The sequence below is a fragment of the Pangasianodon hypophthalmus genome, chromosome 20 (genome assembly GCF_027358585.1).
Source record: "Pangasianodon hypophthalmus isolate fPanHyp1 chromosome 20, fPanHyp1.pri, whole genome shotgun sequence".
Lineage (NCBI taxonomy): Eukaryota > Metazoa > Chordata > Actinopteri > Siluriformes > Pangasiidae > Pangasianodon > Pangasianodon hypophthalmus.
This window is the reverse complement of record NC_069729.1, coordinates 21,768,783-21,788,782: the sequence shown is the minus strand read 5'-3', so window position 1 is coordinate 21,788,782 and position 20,000 is coordinate 21,768,783. Positions and strand designations below refer to the sequence as shown.

At 43.1% G+C, this 20,000-nt stretch overlaps 4 protein-coding genes across 6 annotated transcripts in view; all 4 read right to left on the bottom strand.

The window, feature by feature from the left end:
* The window catches only part of slc11a2 (solute carrier family 11 member 2), a 37,997-nt gene extending 35,041 nt beyond the window's left edge, over positions 1-2,956 (bottom strand). For both annotated transcript variants that reach the window (XM_053226944.1, XM_053226943.1), the window contains exons 1-2: positions 2,755-2,956; positions 1,116-1,175 (exon numbers count right to left, since the gene is read on the bottom strand). In XM_053226944.1, coding sequence (XP_053082919.1) covers positions 1,116-1,149 — 34 coding nt within the window. In that variant the 5' untranslated portion in view covers positions 1,150-1,175; positions 2,755-2,956. The remainder of the gene's footprint in view (positions 1-1,115; positions 1,176-2,754) is intronic.
* A 998-nt stretch (positions 2,957-3,954) lies between these two features.
* On the bottom strand, positions 3,955-11,036 carry si:ch211-159e12.5 (uncharacterized). Of its 2 annotated transcripts, none has more exons than XM_053242451.1 (3): positions 10,771-11,036; positions 9,006-9,099; positions 3,955-8,143 (listed from the first exon to the last, which is right to left on the bottom strand). In XM_053242451.1, exons 2-3 carry the CDS (start codon positions 9,089-9,091, stop codon positions 4,327-4,329), a joined length of 3,903 nt encoding a protein of 1,300 aa, XP_053098426.1. In that variant the 5' UTR covers positions 9,092-9,099; positions 10,771-11,036; the 3' UTR covers positions 3,955-4,326. The 2 variants fall into 2 exon arrangements, with proteins under 2 accessions (XP_053098426.1, XP_053098427.1); XM_053242452.1 differs by having other exon boundaries at positions 10,727-10,783.
* An 848-nt stretch (positions 11,037-11,884) lies between these two features.
* Positions 11,885-17,478, bottom strand: LOC128317106 (EEF1A lysine methyltransferase 3-like). The gene is made up of 3 exons (XM_053227155.1): positions 17,242-17,478; positions 14,385-14,496; positions 11,885-12,856 (listed from the first exon to the last, which is right to left on the bottom strand). The coding sequence occupies exons 1-3, from the start codon at positions 17,395-17,397 to the stop codon at positions 12,453-12,455; spliced, it is 672 nt and encodes a 223-aa protein (XP_053083130.1). The 5' UTR covers positions 17,398-17,478; the 3' UTR covers positions 11,885-12,452.
* A 1,432-nt stretch (positions 17,479-18,910) lies between these two features.
* LOC128317123 (25-hydroxyvitamin D-1 alpha hydroxylase, mitochondrial) overlaps positions 18,911-20,000 on the bottom strand; it is an 8,066-nt gene continuing 6,976 nt past the window's right edge. The window contains exon 9 of the mRNA XM_053227289.1: positions 18,911-20,000. This exon is cut by the window's right edge and continues 516 nt beyond it. The gene's annotated coding sequence lies outside the window, so the exon portion shown is untranslated.

Here is a 20,000-nt window from a genome sequence, read left to right as displayed (position 1 = left end):
AAACAATGGGCCTCAGTTATCGAGCTGGATTTATCCGTAAATCTTTCGTACGAGCTCCACACAAGATATTTATTTTTCATGAAAATCATTCAGAGGGACGCTCGTATCCTGCTCGAGCTCCTGAGTGTGTGTAAATTTACTCATAATTAGACTCAGTGATGTAAACCTCGACCTGATGGACTTCAGATCCTATAATCTGCAGGGATTACTGCACTTTTCTCTCTGGAATATTCTGTGGAGTTTAAACTGTTTGTGTTTATGACGCTTTTATCCAGAGCGACTGATAGAAGAGCTTTAGAGTCTCGATCAGAAACACGTCCTCATGCTAGTTCACTCGCTCAGGGACTCAGAGCTCCATCCACAACATTTACTCAAAACCAGTCGCTTTATTTTATTAAATTAAAATAAAGGTAAATTAATTTAAAAATATTAAAAAAAATAAAGAAAAATGACACAAACCCATAAATTAAGACAAATAAAACTAATCATTCAGTTATGATAAAGAAACAGTGGTGTGTAAGCGGAGAGCGAGCCGCTCTGTCTGCGCAGAGCCGTAAGCCGTAAACAAACGCCTCAGCTGACGGAGGATTTAGCGCTCGCTTATTATTATTATTATTATATACTTTTAAAATAACTATACTATAGCAAAATACTATACTTTCAAAATAACTTCCACTTCTGTTTCTCAGTCTTTACCCTGATCGCTCATTTCCTGCTCCCAGCTCTCTGTGCACTTTACCTTTTATGGAGTTTAGTGGGCGTCGCTACATGCAAATGAGCTGCATCAGAAACACGCTTTACACTTTACTGGTGATCAACACACACACACACACACACACACACACACACAAGTACGAAAACAATCAGCGTTTCTGAAACATTTCTAAATCCAGTGGAAATTTTTTTTCATTTTGGCTCACAAACATTTACACACAACTTTACTTAAAAAAAGATAAACGAGACCCCGTTCTGCTCTTCTCTTTCTCTCTGCTGTGTGTCTAAGAGATCGTTTTACACGTCAACACAGCGTGGGAGAGACGCAACTCTGTGTGTGTGTGTGTGTGTGTGTGTGTGTCTGTGTGTGTGTGTTGTGATAACATTAATCTAATCCTCACCTTCCACAGAGTCGGAGTCTTTATTCTGCTTCATGGTGGAGGTTCTGTCACGAGCAAAGCCTGAGAGAGAGAGAGATAGACGGAGAGAGAGAGAGAGAGATTAAACATTATTTTATAGATTTACTGAGTAAAATAATAAAAACACGTCTTAACATTTTCTTTGAAAACGTTAAGCTCCGCCCACTTTTCTGTTCTAATTTCTAAAATACTGACACAAAGACCAGTGCAGAATTTTACACCGTTTATCTTCACTATCACACACACACAGACGAGCCGAACGCTGATAACAGTAACGGAACACACACGCACACACACACACACACACACACACACACACACACCCCTGGTTCTGTTAGCAGAGCTGCTATTGTAATATTCGGTGTAATTTACAGACAGAGCTTCAGTTCAGTGGTTAGTGTTTAATTGGATGTAAATGAGGTACACGCCCACAGCATGGGGCGGAGTCTGAATACTTTAATCTCTTTAGCTCTGTGTGTCAGAACAATCAGAATTTACATAATATTTACATATTCAAAGGCAAAACCCCACATGTTTAAACACTGAATGTGTGTGTGTGTGTGTGTGTGTGTGTTCCGCTCACACACACTGAGTGTAATTTAATCTCCTCAACACTCACACGTCTGAACACGAGCAGCGACGCCACACACTAAACACTAATTTAACAAAAAACCAAACACATTACTCCAAATACATCAACACACTCACACACACGCAGACGCAGACACACTCACACGCAGACACACTCACACACACACACACACTCACACACACACACACTCTCACACACACACACGCAGACACACACACACGCAGACACACACACACATTAACGTAAAAACACACTCTCACACACACTCTCACACACACATTAAGCCTTCATTAACTCTTATTAAATAAAGTGTTGTGTGTCTGTAGGTTTTATTCTTTTCTTTAACATAAAGAGCGTTTTCTGCAAGGAGAGTAAATGTTTATGTAACATTATGGAAGGAGTCTCCAGTGTCAGCGCTTTGTAACAGTCAGAGGTAAAGCTGGAACTAAGTTTTGTGACGTCTTCAGGACAGAGGAGTTTACGCTTCTTTGCAGTTTCTCAGTAACATGCGGAACAAGCTGTGTGTTTTCGTCTTATTAACATGAAGAGAGAGAATAAAGAGGCTGGAGAGGGAACGAGTGTTTATAGCTGCTATAACATAAGCGACAACAGGAACTAACTCGTTAAATGTAACTATAAACGGATAAAAGTATAGTGTGTTGCTCTTTAATAAATAATAAATTGTAATGGTTTGTACGTTGCTGTGGTGTAAGAAGAATAAAACACTTGAGGACGTGCAGTTACAGAAAAATAATCAACTGCAGAGCACAGAGTGCATTATTATACTGTAACACACACACACACACACACACACACAGACACACTGACACACACACACACACACACACACATACATACACTGACACACACACACACACACTGACACACACTGACACACACTGTAACACACACTCTCTCTCTCTCTCTCTCTCTCTCTCTCTCTCACACACACTCTCACACACACACACACACACACTGATACACAAACACTCTCACGCACACTCTCTCTCTCACACACTGAACTCTTACCTTACAGGTGAACAGGAGCTGTGATCATTTATCCAGGTAACTTTTAACTCCTCTCTCTCTCTCTCTCTCTCTCACTCACTCACTCACACACTCACACACACACGCACACACACTCTCATACACACACGGAAGGTGACTGCTCTACTACCATTACACTATACACTATACACACCGCGAGTGCGACCGCTGCCTGACGTCATTTCCACCGGAAGTGCGTGTCTCCTTTTTCATAATAAAATCCACAACACAGTGGAAATTCAGATGCGTTGGCATTAATGCAGATTCGCTGAGCGGGTGAAATAGATAGATAGATAGATAGATAGATAGATAGATAGATAGATATTTGGTTATATATTTGTAGAGAAGTTTTAAGATTTTTGTAGAACTACATTTCCGTTATTGGAACGTGGCGGTCGTTAGAGCCAATCAGAGCGCGCCGTTTCATCCGGGTATTCAGTCTGTACAAACACCTGACACACTGAGACCAAGAGCTCAGATAGGATTATTATTATTATTATTATTATTATTATTATTATTAAATTCGGATTAATTCTGCGTTTAAACACAGTGTAAATAATAATAATAATAATAATAATAATAATAATAATGCTTCGAAATTCATTCATTTTTTGCTACATTTTTATTTTATACTTCACTCCTTACATGTATGATTTTGTCTTTGTTTCTGGGAAATAGATCAGAAGTGATTTAATTTTAATTTCAGGTAAAGGAATTTCATTACTTATTTAATGAATACAATATAAAGTTTATTAATATGTTGTTTATTTTTGTAAACAATTGCCAACAAATAATAAAAAAAACAAACAAAAAAATATAATTTTATAATAAATTTGGGTTTCAGATATCTATAATCATCTTTAAATCTTTAAACAGCAATAACCCACTAACAGTCTTATTAACATAATCACTGATATAGTATTTATGTTTATCACAAGTTTATTTAATTACTAATTTACTAATTATTAAATTAATTAAATTAATTACTAATTTACCACAACATGTTTTTATAGCCCGGAAACTAATAACACATTTATATGTAAAGCTTCATTAATGTAATGTAGCAGCAGTAACTTGTCTTGTTGTGGCTATAAATATTACATTCGTAATTTGTAAAAAAAATAATAAAATAAAATAAAATAAAGAGAAAGGTTGTGGCTTTAGTAATGTAAGCGTAATTTAAATATGTGTGTTTAATCATATATCACTAAAACAGTTTTTTTTTTACTTTTGTGTAAAACGTGAGTTTAAAAATAATTTTCCTTCACAGCAAATCTGTAACCTAAAAACTCATTTTAATAATTCATCGTAATATTTTTAGTCTTTTTACTCAGAATGTAGTCAAATCCACGTGATACACAAAAATACAACACTGTTGTGTAACAGGAGACATTCGGGAATTTTCCCACTTTGCACAAACACACACACGACACACACACACACACACACACACACACACACACAGACACGACACACACACGTTTGTAGACAATAATGTGTCAGTTTAATGGATTATCTTATAAATTTTTCTTCCATTAAACAGCCAGTTAAAATTTATTCTCTTTTCTCACTGAATAAATCAGATTCCTGCTTGTTCTCGTCTTCTTCCAGAATGTTCCTCTTGCCTTCACCCTCAATAACCGTGTCCTGACTGTCCACGCTGCTGCTCGAACCATCATCATCATCACCACCACCATCATCATCATCTTCATCATCTTTCCTTTCCCCCAGTCGTCTCTCTTCTCCTGCTGGAGCTTTAATCGCATCCTTTCCGTTATTCCCAGCGTAACCTGTCCTTTCCTCCATCACACATTCCTCTTCCTTCATTCCAGTCTTTTCACTCACATTAAACAAATCATCTTCTGTATTTTCCACCGATTCCCAGAGCTCACCGTCTTCGTCCTCAGCTTCTGAATCGGGAGCGGTGTGTCTGCGAATGCGGCTCACGGCGTCCCGCAGCGACTGCGCACTCTGTTTGGCTCTGATGCGTCGTGGTGCTGTGGACGACGCTGAAGAACAGACCTGGGCATGAACGCTAGTAATCTGAGACGAACTGTCAGAAGGTCTCGAGTGAGAACAACGAGCTGCAGGTGACGGAGGAGACGGAAAGGTGCAGGACACACAGTCAGGAGGACGAGGAGACATCTCAGAGTGTGAAGTGGATAATAAACTAACAGAAGCTAACTCTTCTGTACTCAGTGTGTGGAGGTCAGGTGATGGAGATGTTATACCTTCATTATCTTCTCGCTCAAATAACTCACTGGAGTTTTCAGCAGAGCCACCAAACAGGACTGGACAGAGATTCTGTGGATCATCTAAAAGAATGTCTTTCTTAGAACAAGCTTCTTGCTCAAATGCCTCAGGATTTTCCTCAATGTTCCTGAAAATGTTTGTGCTGGAATTCTTCATGTCAGAGCTTTCAGGCAGTTCGGCTTCATTCAGACTATAAACACACTGATCCACGTGTTCATCCTCATGGAGAGGGTTCTGTTCATCAAAAGACTCTCTCATATCTTTTACTGAGAAGGAAGGATGAAGATTATTTACATCACTCGAGAGGTTCCCCTCGCCGAGAGCATCCTCTTGGTCACATGACTCACTCGTCTTTTCCATGTTGTTATCAGGGAGATTTTGGTAACGCTTATTTGCATCCTGTTTTGCATGTGAAGGTCTGTCCTCTCTCCAGATATCTTCTTGGACGAGTGTGTCGCTAATGTTGAGCACAGAGCTATCGAGGAGGTTTGGCCTGACATCTGAGAGGTGTTCTCGTCTGGGAATACCTTCACGAGCAAACGACTCATTTGTGTTTTCCACATGATGTTCAAGAAAAGGTGGACAAACTTGAGGATCTCCTGAATATGGGAGGTTCTGATTGGAACTGCTTTCTTGGTGAAGTGTCTCAGATGTGCTCAGGAGGTTCAGGCAGAGATTCTGCAGATTTAACAGGTTCTCCTGATGGTGACCTGCTTCTAGGCTGAACATCTCACTTGTTCTTTGCAGGTTTTGAAGGGTGATTGATGGCTTCTCCTCTGTGGGTCTGCACTCCTGGTCAAACACTTTATTACTATCTCGCTCATAGCTGTTAGGAAGGGATGAACAGGGATTCTGTGTTTCAGCCTGGAGATCAGTAAAGGTTTCAGCATGATCTCCTCTTAAATTTGAAGAGTTTCCCTCAGTGGGTGTATCTTCTTGACTAAATGGCTCATTGGTGTTTTCCTCAGATCTCCTCAGGTCTGAAAGTCTGAAAGTCTCACTGGTGTGAGACTTCATGTCTACTGACTTGGGTTCATTTTCCTGCTTAGTGCTCGTCATTGTCATGATCGCGAGTCCTGTATGAGCGTTCGCAGCATCTCCGTGAGTCACTTCGGAAATTTCCGGCATGGCTTCAGCTTCTGACATTGAGCTTGGAGTTTCTTCCTCGTTTGGTGTGGAGGTTATCGGGATTTGAGAATTTTCACACTCTGCTTTTAACCAACTTTCCAGTTCAGCTTCAGCAGATCCTTCTGCAGTATCCTGAATCTGCTGGAATCTGGAATTTTCCATCTGACTGGTCTTTTCCCGTGTGTATGCTTCATTAAAGGAATTCTGAAGTACAGTTCCCAGAATTCTCTCTGCTCTTTCCTTTACAGTCTCATGCTTAAGTCGGACTTTGCTGGATGTGACTTTTGTTTGGTTAATGACCTTGTGCACTGAACGTCTGTCTTTGTGCTCACGGTTAGAATCAGAGCTCTGTTTCGACGGATCAGTTGGACGTGAACTCACGTACTGGACGTGTTCCTTTTCAGGAGGAGCGATGAACTCGACTTTGATGACCACACAGGTTGCATCGATGACCATGTGACCCGTGTTCTCATTTGTCATTGTGTCATTTCTTGGTTCAGATTGTTCATATCGACCTTCTCTGCTAATACTTCTGTTTGGTTTAGCTTTTTTCTGCAGAACACCGTTAGAGCAGTGGAGTGATTTGGGTTCCTTCCATAAGGGAAACTTCAGTGTGGTTTGGTGTTGTGGTACCAGCGGTGTCGTGGATTTAGAAGACACAGCAGAAGTAATAATGTCCTTCTTAGAATCTGCGTCTTCACTTTTCTTTTTGCTTAGATCAACGAAGCGTCTTTTTTCAGTACTCTGCTTTCTCAGTTCCTCTCTTTCTTTTCTCAGTTCCTCTATGCGTTTGGAAAGTCTTAGATTTTGGTCACTCTGGTTTTGATCTTCCTCTCTGTGTTCTTCCGGTGTAGGATCGAGGTTAAAAGCGGGTAATGATGGACATGAATCAGCTTCATCTGCCAGCTGCTCTGGAGTTGAGCCTTTTAAAAGAGGAAGTAATTGGCATTTAAGTGGTTTATCAGTAGGAGAACTGGACATGCCTGTGAGCTCTCCCGCATGAGACACTAAACAGAAAACTGTTCCTCCACTTCTTCTTCTCTTGGGTTTAGTTAGTGTTACAGCTGAATAAGGTGTCTGATGGCTCTCATGATGTCCTGATGATTGTGGTGTAAAAACTTGTTGTTGGTTCTTTACCTGCAGTTGAACCGAGGGCCAAACGTCCTGCTGATGTTGTGCTCTGTCAGGACCTGGAAAGGTCACGGTTCCTGGGGTCCCGTCACCTGATGAACATCGTATATGTCGTCTTCTGTCTGAGAACGAGACAGAACGATGCTGTATCTGTCTCGCATTATGGGGCCTGCTTCCAAATCCATACTCCATACTGAGGTTTGGGAAAGATCCTTCTGGTTCCGTCAGCGTTCCCGTTAGTCTGTTCGAGTCGGGTCGAGAGGTGTACGGTGGAGGTGGTGTGTAGTTTGGAGGTCGGCTCCAAGAAGAACTCAGGACCTTGCTCTCCCCTTGCTCCCTTAACCTTTTCCCAGAAGCATCGTGTTTCACAGCGGTGTAAGGAGGAGGCTGGTGAGATGTGAGGAGGTTGAACTTGTTTTCTGAGATATTTACACCGGATCTCTGACTGGGTTCTGCGCGGACTGATCTGCCTGCAGAACCCAATATCCTCTCAGCTTTCAGTGCATTTTGGATTTCACTCCACATCTCTCCCTGAAGACGCCTCCTCCTGGGGAGAGAGTGATAATAACGCCGCCTCGCCCATTCCTCCAGCTCTCCATAACTGTTAGCCCCGAATCCATCTTTATCCTTCTCTCGTCTGTAGTGCATGGTAGCAGGTTGCCACTGATTTCCCAAATCCCCTCTCTGCACCATCATCTGCTTTCCTCTTCTCTCCCTTTGTCTCTCCATCAGCGCTCTCTGCTTTTCTGTCTCGTGACCAGGATACTCAGGACACACTCCGCTCTCAGTAGTCCAGTTTACTCTGTTCTTTCCAGGTCTGGATCCCGCTGTTGCCCAGCTGATGGGTTCTCCGATGCTTCTGAAAAGTAAATGAGGAGAGAGACGTCCTAGTGAAGTTTGGGACAGAACCAGAATCACCAACGTTTCAGCCATTAAATCAGTAAAAACACTAAATAGTTATTAGGAGCCAGTGTGCACTAACTACTCTGATGTTAAGTTCAGTTACAGTTCTAATCTAATCTAAAATCTAATCAGATTAATTCATTATCCTGAGATTTTCCTTTACGTTTCCTAATGTCTCATCACACCTCTGATCTTATTTATTTTTGTTTTATTTATTGTATAACAGCTTTATATAAAGGAAACAAGTGATACAAAAAAAAAGTCTATAATTATCTGACATGTTGCATTTTTTACATTTCTGTTTTGAGTTTGTAAATAAACTTGTTTTAACATTAATTGTATGAAATATGTTAATATAAAGTTTAAAAATGTTTAAAAGTGTTTCTACACCAAATAATAAACTCAAAAGAATCATATCATTAAAACCGAGAGCTTCGCAATACTGCCATCTAGTGGATTTGCTTATTATTATTATTATTATTATTATTATTATTATTATTATTATTATTGTTTTGTTGTTGTTTTTGTTTTGCTGTTATTATTATTATTATTATTATTTCAAGCTGGAAAATAAGCCCCGCCCAGTTCGAACTGAGTCGCTTGCCTAAACATTTTAAAGAGTTTTAAAGAGTTTTAAAGTGAGTTTGTTTCAGATGTTAGGATTAAATCGTGTTCTTATCTGAGCTTCAGTCACTAAATGCTGAGTTCATGATTGAGAGCTTTTTCTAATTCTTCTTGTGTTTAGAACCAGATTAAAAGTGCTAGAGGAAAAGTTTTAAACCTTCATTCGTGTCAAAATGTTAAAGAATGTTACGTACGTGTGTGAAGACGAGATCCATCCGGGAAAAGTTCTGTATTTATCCCACGGAGCGAAGATTCTCTCTCTTCTATCCCACAGCTCCATCAGCTACGCTGAAATTCATCCAAAATAAACTTTACATGCATTCATTTATTTTAAAAGAAATTCAGAATTCATACTATTACACACTAACGTTACACACTAACGTTACACACTAACGTTACACACTAACGTTACACACAACGTTACACACAACGTTACACACTAACGTTACACACTAACGTTACACACAACGTTACACACTAACGTTACACACTAACGTTACACACAACGTTACACACTAACGTTACACACAACGTTACACACTAACGTTACACACTAACGTTACTCACTAACGTTACACACCAACGTTACACGCTAACGTTACACACCGATGTTACACGCTAACGTTACACACTAACGTTACACACCACACGTTACACACTAATGTTACACACCAACGTTACACACTAACGTTACACACTAACGTTACACACCAACGTTACACACAACGTTACACACCAACGTTACACACCAACGTTACACACTAACGTTACACACCAACGTTGCACACTAACGTTACACACCAACGTTGCACACTAACGTTACACACCAACGTTACACACTAACGTTACACACCAACGTTACTCACTAACGTTACACACCAACGTTACACACTAACGTTACACACCAACGTTGCACACTAACGTTACACACCAACGTTACACACTAACGTTACACACCAACGTTACTCACTAACGTTACACACCAACGTTACACACTAACGTTACTCACCAACGTTACACACCAACGTTACACGCTAACGTTACACACCGATGTTACACGCTAACGTTACACACTAACGTTACACACCACACGTTACACACTAACGTTACACACCAACGTTACACACTAACGTTACACACTAACGTTACACACTAACGTTACACACCACACGTTACACTCTAACGTTACACACTAACGTTACACACCAACGTTACACACAACGTTACACACCAACGTTACACACCAACGTTACACACTAACGTTACACACCAACGTTGCACACTAACGTTACACACCAACGTTACACACTAACGTTACACACCAACGTTGCACACTAACGTTACACACCAACGTTACACGCTAACGTTACACACCAACGTTACACGCTAACGTTACTCACTAATATTACACAACATATAAACACCACAAGAGCAACGGGATAAACAAATAACAGATTTTATACGTCTGCAAAATTATGTCTATAATGAAACTTATTCATCTAATCTAATCTAATCTAAATCTGAGAGTAAACATAAGAAAAAAACTTTATCCTTAATAAAGGAATAAAGAACACAAAAGGAAAAAAGTGTAATAATCAAATTAAGAAATTTGCTAAACAGTAAATACACTTTATTTAGCTATAAAGTCAATAATTATTCACATTTCTTTAAGTTATTATTCATAATTTTACATCTAGTTCTGTTCTATAGAAGGATAAATATTAGCACAACGTTCCAAATAACATATCGTTAATAACATTACTCTTCTCTAAATATAATGATCTCTAAATAAAATTTAATTTAAATAATGTAAAGATATTAGTTTAAATAAATATAATATTTAAATAGAAGTGTATATAAAATAAGACGTTGTGTAACTGTGCACTCAGAGAGAATCTATTAAATCATTTTTTACCTTCACACACACACACACACACGGAGTAAATCAGCGACACACACCTGCTGCTCGATGTGAAGTCCAGCGGCTGGTCACGAGGAGTGATGTTTTGAGATTCTCCCGTTTCCACTGACTCCGCCCACTAATGTGCTTACAATCACCTCCTGTTTTACTCGCAGCTGAAGTCTGTGCTCGAGTCAACACACTGCGCTAACGAGGAATGAGGAATGTAATTAAACTTAACAAAGTTGGTGTTGTGAATGTAAACACTCCCAACACACACACACACACACACACACACACACACGCACACAGATGCATTCACACACACACACGCACACACACACACACACACACGCACACACAGATGCATTCACACACACACACACACACACACACACAGATGCACACTCAGTCACACACACACACGCACACACAGATGCATTCACACACACACACACACACACACACACACGCACACACACACACGCACAGAGTAATGTGTAGATCAGCAGGTTTTTTAAAGTGGGGTTTTTGTTGCAGAAACAAAGCGAGACTGAAACACACTGAACTCAACGACTCGCCGCGAAATCCACAAAATCCACCAACACACACAAACTCACCCTGCACTACTGACTGAAACAATCACACTTCATTATAGTATATAATTATACATTTATAAAAATATGCTTTTCACCTCAGTGAAATCATCCTAACATGATTGAGTTTAAGCACTTCTTCATGTGTGTGTGTGTGTGTGTGTGTGTGTGTGTTTCCACTGACTCCTCCAGGAGTCAGAACTTTTCTCAGGAGTTTGCTGTACTGAACTTCGCTGACTGATTAAACACAAACATAACAGATCCTCTAAACCATCTGAACAGTGTTTTTCTATAAGAGACACAGTAAAATGTGTGTGTGTGAGTGTGTGTGTGTGAGTGTGTGTGTGTGTGAGTGTGTGTGTGCAGCTGCTTAAAAAAAAACATTACCCTTTACTGCACAAATTATGTTACTCTATACAAAATATTATATTTCATTTAATTGCTTCATAGGATTTTTTTATTTTCTAAAAATGTTTTAATTTTTTATAATTTTTGAATTTTATTATTAACAGAAGAACAGTTTCAGTCGTCCATCACGTTCACTGTGTCGCTCTCAGCTCCTCCAGGAACCATGAAGTTCTCCTTCAGGACAGCGTACGTTTTTAAAAGAAATGATACAGAAAACAAATGAAATACTTTAATGAATGAGTGAGTTTTAATTTCACACAAAATCAGAAAGTTCAGAATCTGAATCTGAAAAAGTTTCAGACTGTAGAAACTCCTGAGGACTTTATGTTTCAGTGAAACGTCGTGAGTGTGTGAGAATAAACTCAGGCCCGAGTTTCAGAGCTGATGATAAAGATCTGCGATTCAGTGTGAGCTCTTTATCCGAAACTCTGCAGCGGAACAAACGGGATTGAGGCTGTGAACAGAAATCAGAGCATCAGCAGACTGCAGCAGATAAACACCAGGAAATGTTCAGGACACTTTTCTGGCCACAAGCTTCAGAATCTTAAAGCCTGCAATCTGATTGGCTCTCAGCTCCTCCACACACCACTTTCTGATGGTTAATCAAAGTTCTGAACACCATGTCACACACTAAGCACAAACCCCCCAACCCACCCCCAAACACACACACACACACACACACAAATACACACACACACACACTAACGCACACACGTAGCTGTGATGTTGGTCGTTCCTCACGGTTCCTGTGCCCCAGTCAGAGTGGCTCTGTAAATGTTAATATTTTTATTAGCGTCTCTGTGCACGAGTTCCACGTGGAACCTCTGAGGCAGCCACGTGTCGTAGAACTTGTGTGTGTCGTGTTCTCTGCGCATTTTAGACGAGAGATAAACTACAGCGCCGCTTTTACTCAGATGGACCAGAGTGTGGAGGAGCAGAGGGAACGTCTCGGGGATGTAGACGATGTCCGAGCCGAGCACCAGATCCCACTGAGATGAGAACCGCGCGAGGTCACGACCCCAGAACAGCGGCAGCGCGGCGGGGGGTCCGGCGGGCCAACCGGTCAGCGGCGTGTTGGAGTTAATGTTCCTCACAGTGTGGGGGAGAACCTGAGGGAGATCCGTCACCGTCACACGCGCTCCTGCAGAGACACAACACTACAATAACACTACAGGGAGACAGACACATAAAATCAGGTTCCTCACGGGTTCTTTGGACGGTTAATGGCTCCTGCTTTCTAAGTGGGTTCTACTGCGGCCTTTTCCCAACAGGAAACTCTCTGTTTCAGGTTTCTCCATAAAACCTTTACAGTGTTCCCCAGAGGGACAAACCTGAGAACCCTTCAGGGTGCTAGATGTCTTTTTCTAAGCCAGACAGAGAGAGAGAGACAGATAGAGAGAGAGAGAGACAGAGACAGAGAGAGAGAGAGAGAGAGAGAGAGAGAGACAGATAGAGAGAGAGAGACAGATAGAGAGAGACAGAGACAGACAGAGAGACAGATGGAGAGAGAGAGACAGATAAAGAGAGAGAGACAGATAGAGAGAGAGAGAGAGACAGATAGAGAGAGAGAGAGAGAGAGACAGATAAAGAGAGAGAGACAGATAGAGAGAGACAGATGGAGAGAGACAGATAAAGAGAGAGAGACAGATAGAGAGAGAGAGAGAGAGAGATAAAGAGAGAGAGAGACAGATGGAGAGAGACAGATAGAGAGAGAGAGAGACAGATGGAGAGAGACAGATGGAGAGAGAGACAGATGGAGAGAGACAGACCGAGAGAGAGAGAGACAGATGGAGAGAGAGACAGATGGAGAGAGACAGATAGAGAGAGAGAGAGACAGATAGAGAGAGAGAGAGACAGATGGAGAGAGACAGACAGATGGAGAGAGACAGATAGAGAGAGAGAGAGACAGATGGAGAGAGACAGACAGATGGAGAGAGATAGAGAGAGAGAGAGAGAGAGAGACAGATGGAGAGAGAGACAGATGGAGAGAGAGACAGATGGAGAGAGACAGACCGAGAGAGAGAGAGACAGATGGAGAGAGAGACAGATGGAGAGAGACAGATAGAGAGAGAGAGAGACAGATAGAGAGAGACAGAGAGAGAGAGAGAGAGAGAGAGAGACAGATGGAGAGAGAGAGACAGATAAAGAGAGAGAGAGAGACAGATGGAGAGAGACAGATAGAGAGAGAGAGAGACAGACCGAGAGAGAGAGAGACAGATGGAGAGAGAGACAGATGGAGAGAGACAGATAAAGAGAGAGAGACAGATAGAGAGAGAGAGAGAGACAGATAAAGAGAGAGAGACAGATGGAGAGAGACAGATAGAGAGAGAGAGAGAGAGAGACAGATGGAGAGAGACAGATGGAGAGAGAGACAGATGGAGAGAGACAGACCGAGAGAGAGAGAGACAGATGGAGAGAGAGACAGATGGAGAGAGACAGATAGAGAGAGAGAGAGACAGATAGAGAGAGAGAGAGACAGATGGAGAGAGACAGACAGATGGAGAGAGACAGATAGAGAGAGAGAGAGACAGATGGAGAGAGAGAGACAGATGGAGAGAGATAGAGAGAGAGAGAGAGAGAGAGACAGATGGAGAGAGAGACAGATGGAGAGAGAGACAGACAGGTTCCTGATCAGTTCTGTGAATCAGTAGTGTGATTATTAAACTCACCTAATCGAGCAGCCAGGATACTGACCAAGCCGCTGCCTGCTCCCAACTCCATCACACGCTTCCCACACACTTCCACACGCTCCCGCTCCAAAAACTCACACATCTGGATCGCCTGAGAACACACACACGATACACACACACACATTACACACACACGGTACACACACACGATACTCACACACAGAGCACACACACGGTACAGATGTGTGATATGGACAAGTGGTACAGAAATAATAAATGTGAATAAAGTGAAAATATGATTCAGATTATTTTAGTGCTCTATGACTCGAGTCACTGAACAGTTGTCTAGCTTAAGGCACTTTCACTCCTACAGCGACAGAGCGACAGAGCGACTCGAGACGCTTCATTTTCAGTGAGAGCTGCTGACTCGCAGCGACAGAGCGACTCGAGACGCTTCATTTTCAGTGAGAGCTGCCGACTCGCAGCGACAGAGACGCTTCATTTTCAGTGAGAGCTGCCGACTCGCAGCGACAGAGCGACTCGAGACGCTTCATTTTCAGTGAGAGCTGCCGACTCCGGGGACAGAGCGACTCGAGACGCTTCATTTTCAGTGAGAGCTGCCGACTCCGAGGACAGAGCGACTCGAGACGCTTCATTTTCAGTGAGAGCTGCCGACCCCGAGGACAGAGTGACTCGAGACGCTTCATTTTCAGTGAGAGCTGCTGACTCGCAGCGACAGAGCGACAGAGACGCTTCATTTTCAGTGAGAGCTGCCGACTCCGGGGACAGAGCGACTCGAGACGCTTCATTTTCAGTGAGAGCTGCCGACTCCGGGGACAGAGCGACTCGAGACGCTTCATTTTCAGTGAGAGCTGCCGACTCCGAGGACAGAGCGACTCGAGACGCTTCATTTTCAGTGAGAGCTGCTGACTCGCAGCGACAGAGCGACTCGAGACGCTTCATTTTCAGTGAGAGCTGCCGACTCCAGCGACAGAGCGACTCGAGACGCTTCATTTTCAGTGAGAGCTGCCGACTCCGAGGACAGAGCGACTCGAGACGCTTCATTTTCAGTGAGAGCTGCTGACTCGCAGCGACAGAGCGACTCGAGACGCTTCATTTTCAGTGAGAGCTGCCGACTCCGGGGACAGAGCGACTCGAGACGCTTCATTTTCAGTGAGAGCTGCCGACTCCGGGGACAGAGCGACTCGAGACGCTTCATTTTCAGTGAGAGCTGCCGACTCCGGGGACAGAGCGACTCGAGACGCTTCATTTTCAGTGAGAGCTGCCGACTCCGAGGACAGAGCGACTCGAGACGCTTCATTTTCAGTGAGAGCTGCCGACCCCGAGGACAGAGCGACTCGAGACGCTTCATTTTCAGTGAGAGCTGCTGACTCGCAGCGACAGAGCGACAGAGACGCTTCATTTTCAGTGAGAGCTGCCGACTCCGGGGACAGAGCGACTCGAGACGCTTCATTTTCAGTGAGAGCTGCTGACTCGCAGCGACAGAGCGACAGAGACGCTTCATTTTCAGTGAGAGCTGCCGACTCCAGCGACAGAGCGACTCGAGACGCTTCATTTTCAGTGAGAGCTGCCGACTCCGGGGACAGAGCGACTCGAGACGCTTCATTTTCAGTGAGAGCTGCCGACTCCGAGGACAGAGCGACTCGAGACGCTTCATTTTCAGTGAGAGCTGCCGACTCCGGGGACAGAGCGACTCGAGACGCTTCATTTTCAGTGAGAGCTGCCGACTCCGAGGACAGAGCGACTCGAGACGCTTCATTTTCAGTGAGAGCTGCTGACTCGCAGCGACAGAGCGACTCGAGACGCTTCATTTTCAGTGAGAGCTGCCGACGGGGACAGAGCGACTCGAGACGTTTCATTTTCAGTGAGAGCTGCCGACTCCGGGGACAGAGCGACTCGAGACGCTTCATTTTCAGTGAGAGCTGCCGACTCGCAGCGACAGAGCGACTCGAGACGCTTCATTTTCAGTGAGAGCTGCCGACTCCGGGGACAGAGCGACTCGAGACGCTTCATTTTCAGTGAGAGCTGCCGACTCCGAGGACAGAGCGACTCGAGACGCTTTATTTTCAGTGAGAGCTGCCGACTCCGAGGACAGAGCGACTCGAGACGCTTTATTTTCAGTGAGAGCTGCCGACTCCAGCGACAGAGCGACTCGAGACGCTTTATTTTCAGCGAGAGCTGCCGACTCCGAGGACAGAGCGACTCGAGACGCTTCATTTTCAGTGAGAGCTGCCGACTCCGAGGACAGAGCGACTCGAGACGCTTCATTTTCAGTGAGAGCTGCTGACTCCGGGGACAGAGCGACTCGAGACGCTTCATTTTCAGTGAGAGCTGCTGACTCCAGCGACAGAGCGACTCGAGACGTTTCATTTTCAGTGAGAGCTGCCGACTCCGAGGACAGAGCGACTCGAGACGCTTTATTTTCAGTGAGAGCTGCCGACGGGAACAGGAGCGACGGCGACTGATGGTGACTGGATGTGGGCGTGTCTGGCGACGCGGTAAAGCTGAATAAAGTTTAACGTTACACAGGTTTGGAGCGACTCGGCGACTCGATGGGAGTGAAGGCAGGAGAGCGCATGTGCGTTTTCGCCGCAGACTGAGCACACGTGTGAGATGATGTGTTGCCCCACCCACTGATAAATGTTACTATGGCAACCGGCATCAGGAACGCCCACAGGAGACGGCGATAAAATCGAGAGAGATGGAGTGTGAGAATAAAGATAGTGAGGTGATGACGTAATGACGCACGATGACGCAATATACATCCCGGAAGCGACGCCATCTTATTAATATTAACCATAATAAGAGTCCAGAAGCTTCTGCACACTGAGCTCCAGCGCGTGTAGGGAAGGAAATCGTGCTGATTAAAACTCACTGAGTCCCACACTGACGCGGCGACTCCCAAACTGCCCCCGAAAACCTCTTTAATTAAACACTCCTGACCGAAAAACGTAAATGTTTTATCCACAGAGAAACTGTCTTTAAATAAATGATCTTCAGCAGGAAACACTTCATCCGAGTCTCCATCCATGGACGAGCCCCGCTGAGTGACGTCACACCATAACAAACCGCTAACGCAGAAGTAAAAGTCCTGATGATGTGCAGAGTTGAGCGCCAGCTCCGGCAGTGCGCATGCGCAGACACTGTGCACATGCGCGGTAACATTCGCTTCAGTTTTCATTTCATTTGCTCTGTTTAAGATTTCTTGTATATATGACAATTATACAATATCACAGTGAACAATATTAAGATAATATTATCATCTAATATCATTAAATAAAAGCTGGTCCTGTGTAATTCAGCGTGTGACCACATGATGGCGCCAAAAACAAAGTGCAGTACAGAGGTGGCGCTCATCACTGCACAAGCAGCAGACATTAACATTTCAATTTCCTCATTTTTATTATTAAAAACAGATCAGTTCGCTTGTTTCCTTGTGTGTAAGTATACAGTATGGATTTGGTAAAACATCAGTAAGTCTGAAAATCCAGAAAAAACACAAACCTTCATGCTAAACAGGTATTTAAAGAGTAAAGAAAAACACTTATAGAATATACTGTATGTATGAATGTATAAACATGAGCCATATTACTGCATATATAAATATACATATACAGTGAAAAGCCTCAATTAAAGGAAACACAAAGAAAAAAACAGCACATTTTCTTATAGTCTCTTATTACAAACGAACAGAAGTGAAGACGAAGGGAATTTCTGAGTGAACTGTAAGTGAAGTGTGTTAATTCTGATCACATTCTACTGCTCACAGGGACGGACCTGATCTTTTAATGGCTACAGATATTTACAACTATAAAACAAAATTAAAACTTTTAAAACTAAAATTCTTGATTATTTTGATTTGCACCTGATCCTAAAGAATGTTTCACTGTACTGTCTGTTATTTTTTACATCACACACACGCACACATGTACACACACACACACACACACACGCACACACACACACGCACACATGTACACACACACACGCACACACACACACACGCACACACACACACGCACACATGTACACACACACACGCACACACACACACACACACACACACACGCACACATGTACACACACACACGCACACACACACACACACGCACACACACACGCACACACGCACACACACGCACACACACGCACACATGTATACACGCACACACACGCACACATGTACACACACACACACACGCACACACACGCACACACGCACACACACACACACACGCACACACACGCACACATGTATACACGCACACACACGCACACATGTACACACACACACGCGTGCGCGCACACTCACACGCGTGCGCGCACACACACGCGCGCACACACACACACGCACACATCTATACACACACGCACGCCCACACACACACACACACACACACACACGCACACATGTACACACACACACACACACACACACACACGCACACATGTATACACACACACACGCACACACACTCACACACACACGCGCACACATGTATACACACACACACACACACACACACCCCGTGAGAACACAAGGCCACTGCATGTTAACCTTTTGGGGTTTCTTTGTGACTTCACTCTGTTAGTGTGTGTATTTAATCAGAACTCTGCGTCACACACAACTGGGTTAAAGTTAAAGTCTTATTCATGAACATTATAGTAACATAATGAGAGTTTATGAAGTTCTTCAGTGTCTGACACATGCATTTACTTACAATGATTTAAGTCTGTATTTAAAGACAAGAAATGTTGTTATTTGCACATATACATTTATTACTGCGATTAAAATCACCAGAAGCAGTTATTTTATGCACATTTTCATTACCATTATTACTCTTTAATTAGTAAAAACAACAAAAATAAATTTATTATAAAGCATTAAAAAGTACAAAAAGCTCAGCTGATGAGTAACAGTACAGTAACACTAATGCTACAATTATGCTACAGTAACAACAGAGTAACAGCAGAGTAACACTACAGTAACAGCAGAGTAACACTACAGTAACAGCAGAGTAACACTACAGCGTCACTACAGTAACAGCAGAGTAACACTACAGCGTCACTACAGTAACAGCAGAGTAACACTACAGTAACAGCAGAGTAACACTACAGTAACAGCAGAGTAACACTACAGCATCACTACAGTAACACAATAGCAGTAACAGTATAATAACAGTAACACTACAGCAACAAGAGAGTAACAACAGAGTAACACTACAGTAACAACAGTAACAATAACAGTAACAGCAGAGTAACACTACAGCGTCACTAAAGTAACAATAATAAGAGTAACACTATAGTAACAGTATAATAACAGTAAGAGTAAGAGTAACAGACCTGACTGACGTGAAAGCGTGGTTTTTAAGCACCAGTACCTGAACATTAATATCATCACACGTGTGAGTGAATAAAGTGCTGCATGAAGGATTTCTGCCTCGTCTGATTTTACAGTCTGATTTCAGTCACATGAAATGACAAGAAACATTTAATTTCACATTTTATAAACAGTTCAAGGAACAAGAGACATCAGGATCAGCTCACTGCTCCACAGAACTCAGAGGAACTCAGAGGCTGCTAGGGGGCCGTGTCCACCAGAGGGCCGTGTCCACCAGAGGGCCGTGTCCACCA

Excerpts from the sequence above, each read along its gene's own strand:
- si:ch211-159e12.5 (XM_053242451.1), bottom strand. The coding sequence starts at position 9,091 with ATGGAGCTGTGGGATAGAAGAGAGAGAATCTTCGCTCCGTGGGATAAA. Across the intron at positions 8,144-9,005 it reads TGGATCTCGTCTTCACACAC|AAGCATCGGAGAACCCATCA; the intron begins GTACGTAACATT and ends TTTACTTTTCAG.
- LOC128317106 (XM_053227155.1), bottom strand. The coding sequence starts at position 17,397 with ATGGATGGAGACTCGGATGAAGTGTTTCCTGCTGAAGATCATTTATTT. Across the intron at positions 14,497-17,241 it reads CCGCGTCAGTGTGGGACTCA|GCGATCCAGATGTGTGAGTT; the intron begins GTGAGTTTTAAT and ends GTGTGTTCTCAG. Across the intron at positions 12,857-14,384 it reads TATCCTGGCTGCTCGATTAG|GAGCGCGTGTGACGGTGACG; the intron begins GTGAGTTTAATA and ends GTGTCTCTGCAG.